Below are 13,685 nucleotides of genomic sequence, written 5' to 3' on the forward strand. Positions count from 1 at the left end.
AGAATTTTAAGAATCGCAGAAAGTAGACACTGAATGAAAATCATAGCTGCACGCTTACAACTCATAGAATTACTTTGTCAAATTCTATGTGTAAAATTGATTTGACAGAATTGTGTTTGTAGAAATAGCAGAAAGGGGTTTGGTGCCTGATTTAGGAGTGATCAGAGGCTATGGTTGCTGTATAATACAGGATGATGGGAGGTTGTCCCCAGGCTTGTCACTTCTCTCAGACGAATGCTGGTGGTTCTTGGCTCAGAAGGAGAGTCAGTTCCTGTGAGTGTCACAACCTATCTGCAGGGTCATTGCTTGATCATATCTTGATTCAAATCTGAGGTAAAGTCTAGAGACAGTCTACCAAAACGGATGCCTGCTAGTGACATTGTCACCCGGAGATTAGAGCACAGAATGAGGAGGCACTCTAGTTACCCTCCCCCCATTACCCATCCCTTTGTATCTGCTTTTTTTAAGCAGGACCTTACCTCCTAGATGCATAGACATGACTTAAGCGAGACAACTCAACCATCATGAAACTAACAAAGCAAAGAGGGGGGAGAAAACCCTTGCAAAGAGCAACAGTTAAAGTAGATTCTCGGACAGATGAACATGTGAAATGGATAATTTAACATTATGAAGAAATGACACAAGCTAATTACATGAATGGGCCTTTATTTCATTTCTAAAAATGGAAAGTGAAGGGGCACAATCACCCTCAAAAGAACAGACAAATAACAGTGCTGATGTCTTTTGTCTTTGTTTCTAGGATTTGTGCCCCCCTCTAAGAATGCAATGGAGGAGGAACTCACTCAGCTCCTGCAGGCCATATGCCTCTTCCTGGCCGAGTACCCCACTCTGAACGCTGCCGGCATTCAGGCGGCCACAACCTCCCTCATTGAGGAGATCAATGGTAGGTGTCAGTGCTTATCTACGTGTCAATGCACTCTTCTGAAACAGTGATTATTATGATGAAGAAAGGGTTTCATTGGAAACCAATACTGGTGTTAAGAAGGGTGGTCTTTGGTATCATGGAGCAGTGGTTCTTAACCTGAGGTCCGAGGACCACTAGGGGTCCATGAAGCCTACTCTGGCGGTCTGTGTCTGTTTTACAAAATAAAATATTGAAATTAATACATTAAAATTGATAAAGTATATATTAATAAAAAAGCATGTTTGAAAATTTGAAATATCTTTCTATATTTGAATTGTGAATTACACAAAATATTTTGCTTAGTGTATATTTGTTTTTGTATTGTTGTGTATTGTACTGAGGTTCTAATCATAACAATTTGCTTTCACCGGGGGTCAGCAGCTTCCAACAATCACTCACTGGGGGTTCCCAGAAGCCAGTAATGATTCTATGGGATCGACAGAAGTCAAAGGTTTAAGAACCTCTGTCGTAGAGGGTGATAGTAACTGGAGTGTACTTATGGTCTTGTCCAGATCCATGTTTATCCTTTCATGACTACTGAGATGATTTACCTTGAATAATCCTTGTCCCAACCACTGAAGGAGATCACCTCTGGCTTTCCTGCTCAGAGCAGGCGTTTGAGAGCTTTCCATGAGTGACTGAGTGAGAGCTTCCCTGGGCTGCAAGCTCTACAAAGCAGTGAGACATTTTTCTAGGCCTCATGCAGTGACCAGCTGACAGAAGTCACCTGGGTCACCTACTCCAAGCAGCTGCGAGTGGGCTTCCGGTGTCCTCTGCCCCGAATGAAGCTCCCTGTGTCCTCTGTCCTGAGTAGATGAGGGTAAGCTTTCTGAGTCCTCGGTCCTAAAACATAAATCAGTGCTTGGCACCTGGGGTAATTGTGGGTAGTCTGTTTTCTGCTATTTGGCAAGGAATATGAAACGTTTGTGTGGGTCATGCAGAAGCAAACGTGCCTGTGGGCTGCCTCATGAAAGCTGTGATGTAATACGCTTCTCTTCCTAGACACACCGGTGTTACTTTACCTATATTTCATAGAGAAGTGAGAGAAAGGTGGACTTGGAGAAGATCCCTGCCCCCGACAATGGCCTGGGGGGGATCACCACACACAGCAGCACAACAGGACTCACACTGGTGATCAAGAGCCCGACATAATCTGTTTAGCCCAAAAGCAGCAGGAAAAGTGACCCCTTAACCTCGTAACAGGGCACAAATGCTCCCAGCCTAAAAGGTAGTAGTACATTAATTATTCGTCAATTAAAGCCTGTTAACCCTTGGCGCGCAGACAATAAGCACTCAAAGAATGTACCAATGTGTGTGAAGCACTACTGGCCTAAGCGCCTCGATGTGAGTGAACGAATAGTGGTGTTTGGACTACATGCAGCTCTAACCAAAGGTGTCATTCCAGTAGCTGGGTCTGTTGGACACCCCACCTCCCCTTCCAAAGGTTTCACTTCTACTGTTCATATTTCCCAGACTTTCGACTGCCGAGGAATGTGCAAATCTACTGAGTGTTTTCAGGTAGGATAGGTTCCCTTCAATGTTGCAGGTTGTCTTGTGTTCTTTACCGGAAGTACATGTTTATCCTATTTAGCGCATGCCTAGTTGTACGGCGCTTTCCCTAGATGTCAGTGTTTCTTCTTTCCTTTCCATTTCACCTTTACATTGGTATTCTCGTCTATTTCTGGTTACCTTTAGTTTGGACATAACGATGGGGATATACCTTAACTAGCAGGATGTTCTATCAAAATTTCAAGTTTTTAATATCCACCTACATCATGTACCAACATGCCATCGAGATATGCAGATGTGGTATTAATAATACCAAATCCATACTTTCCTACGTATGAGTACCTTGACATTATGTCGGTAGTCGATATTGTGGAGTCGATATATGCGCAGCTTGGTATTATGGACTTTGATATTTTGACAAGCTGTCCACTCTAGGGGAGGTCATACTCAGATAGTCATCTGCACTCTAGGCAGTAGAACAACATTCCCTGCTGCCTGCAGCTGGCCGCGTCACAGGATCCGACCTTGTCCTTGTATGGTGCTCCAAATGTTTCTTAGTGTAGGTGTTCCCGCCCTTCTCCGGATTAATGTATCCAAGTTTGGTTAGGTTTTGCACACATGCCACAGCAAGAAGGAAGCACATTCTCTGGCCAGGGCATGTCAGGTTAATTTTCCACATCACTACTATTTACACACTACGCACTATAGTGTCTGCACTGCACAAGGATGAAAGGTTTAAGTGCTCAGTTGGTGGCACTTTCACAGGGAACTTTTCTAAGTGTGCTGGGGCAATTTTTGTATAGAATCCTTTTTAATAGTACCACAATTTCCTTTCATTTACAGGGATATAGCATCCGCCCCTTCTCCTTTGATCATTGTTTTCCCAAGGTCTGTTGCATTCATGCTATTTTGAGAATTACAATAAGCAACACATACTAGCAATAGTGTGTTTTTATATAGCGCTTCATACCGCACTTCTGCCATTTCTAAGCGCTGTAAATTATAGATGTTACTATTGTCCAATTTATGGTACTCAAATTACCGACCTCCTGGAGGATGGAAGGCAGGGTTTGCTCTGCCGCAATTCAGACTTTCTACTGGGTGATTACCACTTTGTAAATTGTTGAAACAGGGAAAATTCATCTCATTGAGCTATCCTTCCGGCTTAACTAAACCAGCATACCACATTGGCACCTTCTCAAGGTGAATCTTAACTATGCACTGATAAAGGATCATTCTCAATTCAGTGGGCCCCATTTTATCAACATGGGAAGAATGAGAGACCCTGGAGACCCTGAGGAATAAGAAGCAGTGACCTTTCTGTTGTACTTCAAGTTGGATGGTGGGGCACCTTAGGTGGGGCTGCTAGAATGTCTGGGAATTAAATTTGATTAATATTGACATTTTCAGCTCCTGAGGTGTCCATCTTTGCTTCCAGCCATAAGGGTGTTTTGTGTGTTCGAGCTTTTGGACTTTTGAACTAAGGCTTCTGTGATGGGGATGGAACTTGGAGTTGTCAAAAAAGGTTCCATTGGATTGTCTGCAGGTACCCTACATTGTCTTTACAAAGGTATCATTGATAAATGGTTGTCTTTTCCAGTAGTATTTGCCAGAGATGTCTAGGTATCTTTACTCTTTCCATCGGGTCTTGCATGATGTAGATGGCTTTTTTCAAGTCTTCAGGTTGGGTTGTGTGTGCATACATATGCATAGCAGATCTGTGCTTAAATGTTTAACTGGGCTTGGTTAGGGGGTCACATGCTGCACCCGGCTTGTTCTAGTGTGGCAGGCTTCATCAGGAATGGCTCTAATGATCTGTCTGTGTCTCAAGACGACTTACTTCTACCATCTGTTCTTTGGTGACTGAGTGACATCATTGTGCACTTCCCACACTGAACAACTGGGACTATGCTTCATTGTCTCCCCAACCACAGGAGGACGAACGAAAGATCCTGTATGTTCCCAATGTTGAAAGAAAATGTAACTCTCCTGCTTTATTAAGGCAATGGTACGAAAACATCTTATGACACTACCACAAGCGGCCACAAGGAGGTGCCTGAGTGCGCCAAATGCCTTAAAATAACTTTACTGCTAGTGGAAAGGGACTGTCCAATTGGAAAAAAAATATTTTGTCCCGAAAATCCTTACACCAGAGCTGCACTACGCAAAGGTTTGACAGAGTCTTTTCCCTGAATGACTCCCTAGAACCTTCCATTGTCATCGATTTATAAATCACTTCTGACCCCAAATAAAGACATCAAAAGACTAGGCAATGAGTGACAAAGAGGTGGAACATATTAAAGCAGATGGATTTCAAGATCCTTTTCAGATCCCCAGTGGAAAGCGATCTTCCAGTAGCGCACCCCTTGCTTTGGCTGCTTGAAGGGTCAAACCCCCGACCACCAGTTCTTGCCCTATTAACTTTAGTAGGGGCAGAAAATGTTTTCCCATATGGTTAAGATAAGGTTTCCCTGATGTCACCAAGTGAGACAAGGATAAGAAAGACAATGTATACAGGATCATCCTTGTACATTTATTAATTTGAAATCTTATATACCATGGACCAAAAACAGTAGGTGACATATTGGTTTACACTGGAACAATCTAGCATGAGCAATTAGTACATATCATACAGGGACAAAGGTTGGATATTTTATGTAATGTAACCTAATTATATATATATATATATCTATCTATATATATAGAGATATATATATAGATAGATAGATATACTTGCACCGGAGAAGGCAAATGTGTAACCATTTAAGAATATATCACATATATGTAGAGAAACAGTGGCAGTTTGTGGAGAGAGGGTGGATTTAGATTAGTCCAAATATAATCCTACCCCTGTCATAGGTGGAAGTGATGAACTAACAGGCACTTCAGTTCTTTTTTGAAGAGCATTGCTCCTATAACTAATAGAGCTCCACAGATGCAGTTGCCGAGAAGAATCACTTCAGTGTTTTTTACCTTCTTAAAGGATGGGGTTTCAAGGAGGATGATGTCAGGGCATGGCATATATAGCTTTTTGTAGAACTCACTACTGATACACAGACTGTTTCAAGAAAGTCGCTTCCTGACTTGCTCACTGATCACTCCTTTTCTAATAATCGGCCCCTCCCTTGCAAATGCTGATCAGTCAGGGAGGATCCAACATTTTACAGGTGCCTCGTCCACAACATGACAAATCCAGGAACTGGAGAAAGCCAGGAGGAGCAGGCAGAAATTATAGAGCTGGAGACAGCAGCAGGCTACCTTTAGTGTTTCTGGCTGTGGAGTTGAAGCCAGCTACACTAGCAGGCGTCGAGCACTCCAGGTGCGTTGACTGCTACCTCTGATGTGCTTGAGTAAGTGTCACGAGTTGTATTGTCTGCTGTGTTTGATGTACCTGGGTACCTGTGCTGAGTGGCAGCTCTGTCGAACAGGTGGAAGCAGCTCTGTTCTATTGTCTAGTACAAAAGATATTTGGACTGAGTATATCCTTTCTCAAGGTTCCACATACTAGAACTGCGCATACAGTGCTCGCTGGATCCCAGCCAATCACAAACAGTTCTCTGGGTGTGTAATGATGCAGCTATCATTTCTTACACAACTGTACTGTTTTAATAACAAACCAAACCAGTACACGTTCACCTGCCGGGTGGAGTTTTGTACTAGGGAACACCCACGGAAGCTGTCGGCTTCCAGCAGGTATCCAGTTACACAAATGTGTCAATCACTGGACAGAAGAAATAAGATGTTAACTTAACAACTGCACTCATTCACGTTTTTCGGCATATCTAACTAGTTGACTGTGGCATATCTCGAAATGGGGGAGAACTAGTCCATATTGCTGCCCTGTTGTTGCTTGCGCTGTTGTGTTAAAAAGGGAGATGTGGTGTATCTTATGATCTCATGGGTGAAGAGCTTCTCTGCTTAGGCATCAAATACGGTGGGTGCAAGGTGGAGTGTTAAGTGACAGGAAGGTTGCACAGTTGGATATGTTGTTGAGGCTGGCTGAGCAAGGAAGCTGTGTGTGTTCAGCAGTGAGTTCTTAACCAAGTCATGCCTGTTACTACTCTATTCAGTAACATTAGTATAAGAGTCAGTATTATATTACAATAGTGTCAACAGCGATGAGATCCTAGCCTACGGAGAAACAGACAAACATGCAAGTGGATGAGATACAAGAGGGACTACGCCATTATGGGCCTGATTGATACTTTTTTAGCGCTGCATTTGCGTCATTTTTTTACGCAAAAGCAGCACAAACTTACAAAATTCAATTTTATGCCCATATTTCTACTTTTTTAGCACCGCATTTGTGCCACTTTTCGATGCTAAAGCGGCGCACACTTACAAAATGCAATTGTATGCTGTGCTAGTTGCGAGTTGATTGACACTGTACATGGATGCCGTCAGTTCTCTGTGACACTCTGCAGTTCATTAAGATGTGTCTCGTTTTAGATGTTTGAGGATTATTGGGTGATGTGAATTTTTCCTTACAACTGTGAATTTTGGCGTATACATAAAGAATACCTACCATACATACATTTCTACATATACAGTGACTTTTTAGAATCTCATGGATTATACTATCTTTAAGGAGCCTTGATAAAGTCCGTAACAGGACGAAACACGTGTCGGCTAAATTCTACAAAAACAAGCAAGACTGTTCTTGGATGGATTTATTTGGAACCCAGTGGTTTTTTCTGTGTTTGATTTTTGTGTATTTAAGTGTATCAGTGTGGTAATGGTCCAATTGTTGGGTCATTTGTTAAAACAGGTTGGTTCTTATACCAACAGATTTCAATGTTGTTGAACTATGGTCAACATGGAATGTCTTTTGAAATGTAAATATTTATGTTAATTAAAGACATTTTATGTATACTTGCCACATACTAGTTATATCATCTGCTTATTTTTCTATTTTCATTTCATATTTGATTATTAGTTTGTCAAATTTGATATTGAATGTAGACTCTTATATCCGTCATACTAGATAAGTCAAGTACTTTCATATTTGTGTGCTCCACAAGTTGTTTTTGTATGGTTGTATTACCTGGTGTAGGTTTATTCATATCCCAGTATACGTATTTTGGCAACAGATACATTTATCAGTGTATGAGCACCTTTTTTATACCTATTATAAAGTACAGGAAGGTGCGGCCATAGAAGGGTCGTTGTTGCCATATTTGTGTTTCCAAAATACAATTGTATTTTGTAAGTTTGCGCTGATTTTGCGTAAAAAAATGACGCTAATGTAGCGCTCAAAAAGTATAAATATGGGCCTTATTTTGTAAGTTTGCACCGCTTTTGCGTCAAAAAATTGACTCAAATGCAGCACTAAAAAGATATAAATCAGGCCCTAAATGTCTAGAAACTGACAGAGTTGTACTGACCAGACACAAGAATGGGTCTCATTTTACCAAGATAGTTCACCTTGTCTTTTTCCAGTTCAATTAATCTCCATTTCTTGAAATTAAGATGCTGTTGCCACTTATGTCTTGCATGGACTTTATTAAGTTAATGTTACACAGGACCCACCCCCAAACAACAGACTCGAGATCACAGCCAATTCCCAATCCGGTTTAGATATGTTTCTTGGGTGACCCCAATCATCAAGTGCCATATCTGGTACCTGGCCCTCAAGAGCCTTACCTAGGACCCGGCCTGCAACTAATCCTCAACTAAATGTATGTGTCTGTTGGTGTTTAGTTTCTGGTATTCAAACTGGTCGGACAGGCAAATGAATCCAGTTCCAAACACAGAACTGAAGTGTGACGTTTCACCAAACAACATGATTCCCGACTCCCCAAAGCAAGCTCTGCAGAGCAGGTCATCTGCATTGTTTAATAATTTTGTTGTCTAGTTTGCAAATTAGAGCCAGAGCTATAAACTGAAATATTTCACTTGCTGACCGTGTGTGATCTTGGGTACATTTCTTTGTCTTCCCATGCCTCAGTTTTCCTGTCTGCCAAAATTTTGAGCAACCAGAGACATGCTAAACTTACAGATTGTAAAGTATTAAGGGCTAAGGTGAGAGCAGTTTCTTTCATTCACCGAAAAACAAAAAGATATTCAGATTCCTGAGCTTTCACCATGAGTTCAAAGGCTCTTGCCTACAAAGGACTATGCAATAATATGTATCAGGGATGCCTGAAGTACAAAGTTGCAGATCTATAAAGATTGCAAGATGCTTCTGCTCGAACCATAATGGGACTACATGTAAATATCACGACAAACCCACCATCAGTTCCCTTCACTGATCACCTGTGCCAGAGAAAAATCAAATTTAAGTTTATCTCAACAAGGCTGGCAGTTTTCAAGGGCTATATCCTGTCCCGCAGCATTTCTTCTGCTGACGAACTCCCGAGGCATCTCCAATCAACTTACAGTAGCTCCTCATTCCCAGTGTCTGTAAAAGTCAAACAGTTGTGAAGGCCTTCTTGGTGATGGCTGCTCACCTTTGGAATTCTCCCGCCACTACTGGAATCATAGAAAGATTACCTATCCTATAGATGCAGGCCGAACAAGTTACTGTTTACAAAATAACTTGTGCAGTCTGTTGTAAACCAGTGCTTTCCTTAGCTCCAAGGAGTCAGGCTGTAGCAAATATTAGCATTTTAGAAATGTCCTAAACATAAAAATATGATATATAGAAAAAAAGAAGAATTAGCAAAGTAAAGAAATATTTAATTGATATGGAGGCATGTTTGGTGCTGTGGAGAGCATCTTCCAATTGGAAACCGCACTGCTGTCCTGAAGGACTCAGCAGAGTGTTGTGACTTTCAGTTTGCATGTGTTGGGTGGGAATTCCCTCATGGGGTCTGTTTTGCTATACATAATGCTAGAAGACTATATCAGACCTTTATGATATGTTCATATATTCACTTTGCACATTTTCATGAAGTTGTGTGTTGCTAAAATGAAGTGCTTTACATGAACTGTAACTGAAGATAAAGGAGAGTGATGATTCATAAAGATTTACTGAATTAAAATTGTGATTATATTAAAGACAAGGAGGCTAGCATTATGCATAAATGTTTATTCACTCCTTCTGAGCAGCAACTCTTAAAAGTTTTCAAAACAGACCTCACTACACATCACAGTGAAAAAAGAATCTCCAGTCCCATAAATAGTCCTTGTCCTTCATATTCCTCCTCTTTAGTTTGACTCTTCTCTCTAATATACTTCGTTCTCCTCTTAATTTCTTTATCCACATGTAGGTATCTGCAAAATAAAGCAAAATCATCTCTCTGGTTCCTAATGAGGTTTATCTTGTTAAATCAATAACTTACTCTTATATACAAGCTCTTCAATTCTAAATATCACACTTGTAATTTTGTTTTTGCAAATTCCACTCCTGTTTCCCTATCAATCTATCCACCTTTATTCTATGGAAGGGAAGGGTGGGATAATTCTAGCCTCCTAGTCATTAATAAAATAGCAATTGTCTATTCAGTAAACGAATAAGAATCATCATTTTATGGCAAGACAAGAGTCCAGCAGTATGCATGTTCAAAGTCTTCCAAAGCACAGCTTGAAACATGTTCTACAACTCTGAAATAAAACCTGCTAAACATGTCAGCATTAGACCAATCGGCTGCTTTCAAAATGTCCTCCTTTTGTCCTCCAGTCCTTAAAACCTTACTTGCCATAGCACCCCTGACAGAGCGTGCTATAAATTTTGACAAATCTTAACCTGCTTCCCTTGACCTTGAGCCTTCACCCATATTGCAATTGTTGCATTCCTAACAGCTCTAAATGGTTTCACATATGAACAATTGATCCACGCCAGCATATCTTGTATCCATCTTCCTAGTTTTATACTCTTTAATACATCTAACCACACACAGATTTGGTGACTTGTCAAATCTTGGATAAAATATTGAACCAGAAATTATCTTAGTTCTTTTCCAATTTTTTTAAAAAAAAAAAAGCTATTGGACACTTTTAACGACTTTATATCAGAAACCCACAGGAATGATACTAAACATAGTAATGTTGCTAATTCCCATGTTAACTCCCTTATGCCTACATATTAGTACCAAATCAAGATTTCATAATGTCACTGATAAACAGGGGTGAACGTCTTAGTGTTGCCCACCCTTCTTAAATTTGTAAATCAAATATTCAGATGTCATAGAAATGGGAAACCCCGTAGACCCATTTGGACAAAGTACATTTTCGGATTGTAGGGCGGAACAGAAAAATGTGTTTGTCTTAGATCCTTTGTTAACCCCAATATTTATAAGTAATCCAGAGTTCAAAATAGTGCAAAATAAACAGTGAGTTTCTCCAAAAGGATTCCCAAAGACGTGCTACGGTATTCAGAATAAACAGCCAGCAGGTGTTTTGCCCCCTATCGGTTCAAAAGCTTTTTTAAAGGCTGAGATCACAACATTACATTTGTAATAGCATAAAATCCAAAACACACTGATTATATAAAAACATTTCCAAAGAGTACATACATTAATTACATAGAAAAATAAAGAAAAAGAAAAAACACATCAACCATATATTATGTAAAATATATAAAAGGGAGACACAAGGCATCACAATTTAAGTATAGAGATGCCCCATATGGGTCAGAGTACCACAGGTAGTCAAGCAGAGTATGCAAATACTATTTGTAGTGCACAAAACAGCAATTGTGACATATAGTAGAACATAATAGTCGTCAAATATAAGGTATATTCACATCATTACATCATACAGTATGTAAAGAAATAATTCCAATACACATATATTATTCATATTGTATGTATATATATATATATGTATATATATATATATATATACACAAGTATATGATACCACAGGTAGGGGCCAAAGACCAATGGATGGAGTATGAAGAGCCACATCCAGCAACAGTTAGGAAAGAAACACATAAGTAAACAAGAAAAGGATATTTGTCAAAGAATATTCAATACTCTAGGGAGCCCAAATAGAGTATTTGTGCTGGGATATCTTCACACCAAAGTATGAAGGTAAAAGACTGGAATGAGGTAGCATTCCCCATAAGTTGAGAAAAGACCAAAATCAGGGGATAATATGATTGGTTTAGCGTCACTGGCAAATCATGACTAATGACTCTTTGCCCTATTTACCTTATTGCTTAGAATGCTATGCCAGCTCTCTCAACCTCACTTCTTGCTTCTTTGGCAACAATTCCACCTCTTGCCTAATCTTCTTTACTTTCTTCTCTGGTCACTGTTAATGTGTCCACCACAAATCCCAGAAATTCCAAATGCTACAACGGAGTCAACATTGATTTCTATGTATTTATTATAAACCCAATGCTTCCAAAAAACTATTTACCCACATCAACTTACTTTCCAATTCCTCTACATTTTGATTCATTATCAAAATGTTGTCCAAATAAACAATCATTCTAACTCCTCTTTCTCCTACAAAACCCACTACTGATCTTAGTACTTTTGTAAAACACTAAGGTGCTGCTGACAAACCGAACGAGGGACATTGGAATTTGTATAACTGTTCTTTCCATTTAAACTGTAAAAATGATGACTCTCCTTTGCAATTGGAATTGTAATATAGGCATTCTTGAGATCCATTGTCACCATCCAATCTAAACCCTGAAGCATGTCCCTCAAAATATTAATTCCTTTATTTTTGAAGTGTCTGTATGTAACAAACTGATTTCATTTTCTCAGGTTTATCACTGGCCTCCAGCCTCTGTCCTTTTTCTCCACATGAAACAAAGTACTCACAAATTACATTTGTTCCTCCCTTATTTTTACTATTGTACCATATCTTTAGCTAATATTTTTAAAATCTATTTTTTTGTATAATAGTCTCTATCTCTTTAAAAAAACAGTTTGTTTGGTTCTGGTGAGGTCCTGAATCAAACTCTATTTGATAACCTTCTACTGTTTTAAGACCCATGTATCCTTTGTTGTTTCCCTCCATTGATCTTTGGAAAACCTTATTCCCACTTTTTGGGGATAGAACCAATAACCCGGTTTCATACACACTTTGTCCCTGAATGGTACCTTGTCCATGGCCTCTACCAGTTCTACCTCTTCCTCCTTTCCCCCATTGGGGATAAAAAATTGTTACTCCTTGGTTTCCTCTATAGTTGGAATTATTTTGGTATCCTGACATATGTGACTGATAATTTGCTTGGCTGAAATGTTGTCTTTTCCTGCCAGCCTTCCCTTAAAAGCTACTCCCTGCAAAAACTTTGCACATTGAAAATGAGCTTTATCGAGACCGGTGAAAGTCTATATATACTTACTTAGGAACTTAACAATTCCATCCCCTTGGCCCCCTCATTAGACTGTCTTCTAGCAAAATCTTCTAATTTAGTGTTAATTTGCATTAACACCATTGTGAGCCTCTCAGCCAGAAGCCCTGCATTCGCATTGCCTAAAAAATAAATGGCACATTGACACCATCCTCTCAGGAGATGTATATTTACAGGGTCTCTGCCCATCTTAAAAAGATAAGTGATTAATTCCGGATCTAATTTAGGTGTTGAAGTTACTTTCTTCTCTAATCACCGGATGAGAGCATCCAGCTCTCATAACATTTGTCTCATCTTTCTCTAAGGCTCTCCCTACTCTTTATATAATCAGCCTCATGGTCTAATGGCCACCAATCCTTACCCTTTGGGTTTCTTATATCTCTCAGGTCAAATAACTTGTCTTCTAATGGGTCCATATTGTTGTTGTTTCTTTATACGTTTGTTTATTATTATCATAAAATTCTACTTCTAGACAATCTTTATAATCCAGGTCTGGAATATACTCATCCAAATCAGATGTTTCACCTGTCATATCCACTTCATCCAATGGTTTAACCTCACTTTCAGTGTTAAACTGACCTTTCCTTGTGCCTGCTTTGGAAACTAAGGGCCTGATTACAACCTTGGCGGAGGGGAGTACTCCGTCCCTAATGTTACTGATATCCCGTACGCCGTGTTACAAGTTCCATAGGGTATAACAGAACTTGTAATACGGCGGGAGGATATCAGGCCCTATCTCTTTAAGACTCCCTTCTTGTTGGATAAAACATCATATGTTTCTTTTTCTTTATACATTTAACTCCTGGACCTCTATTTAGTTCCTCCTCGTCTGATAGTGGAAAGTAGCCCTCATCATCCTCTTGCCTAAACTCTCTTTCCTTGCTTAGTACCTGTTTTAGAGTTTCTTGGACTGCATCATGCAGCTCATGAGTTATGATCTTTCTAATAATGCCTTCCTGGCTTGTATCCTCAGTAGCCTGATCAGCCATAACAACA

At 39.8% G+C, this 13,685-nt stretch overlaps 1 protein-coding gene across 3 annotated transcripts in view; it reads left to right on the forward strand.

Annotated features, from left to right (window-relative positions):
• The window catches only part of GMIP (GEM interacting protein), a 273,982-nt gene that overhangs the window by 59,702 nt on the left and 200,595 nt on the right, over positions 1-13,685 (forward strand). For all 3 annotated transcript variants that reach the window (XM_069231744.1, XM_069231745.1, XM_069231746.1), the window contains exon 2: positions 761-904. In XM_069231744.1, the coding sequence (XP_069087845.1) occupies positions 761-904 (144 nt within the window). The remainder of the gene's footprint in view (positions 1-760; positions 905-13,685) is intronic.

The sequence above is a fragment of the Pleurodeles waltl genome, chromosome 4_2 (assembly GCF_031143425.1).
Source record: "Pleurodeles waltl isolate 20211129_DDA chromosome 4_2, aPleWal1.hap1.20221129, whole genome shotgun sequence".
Taxonomy (NCBI): Eukaryota; Metazoa; Chordata; class Amphibia; order Caudata; family Salamandridae; genus Pleurodeles; species Pleurodeles waltl.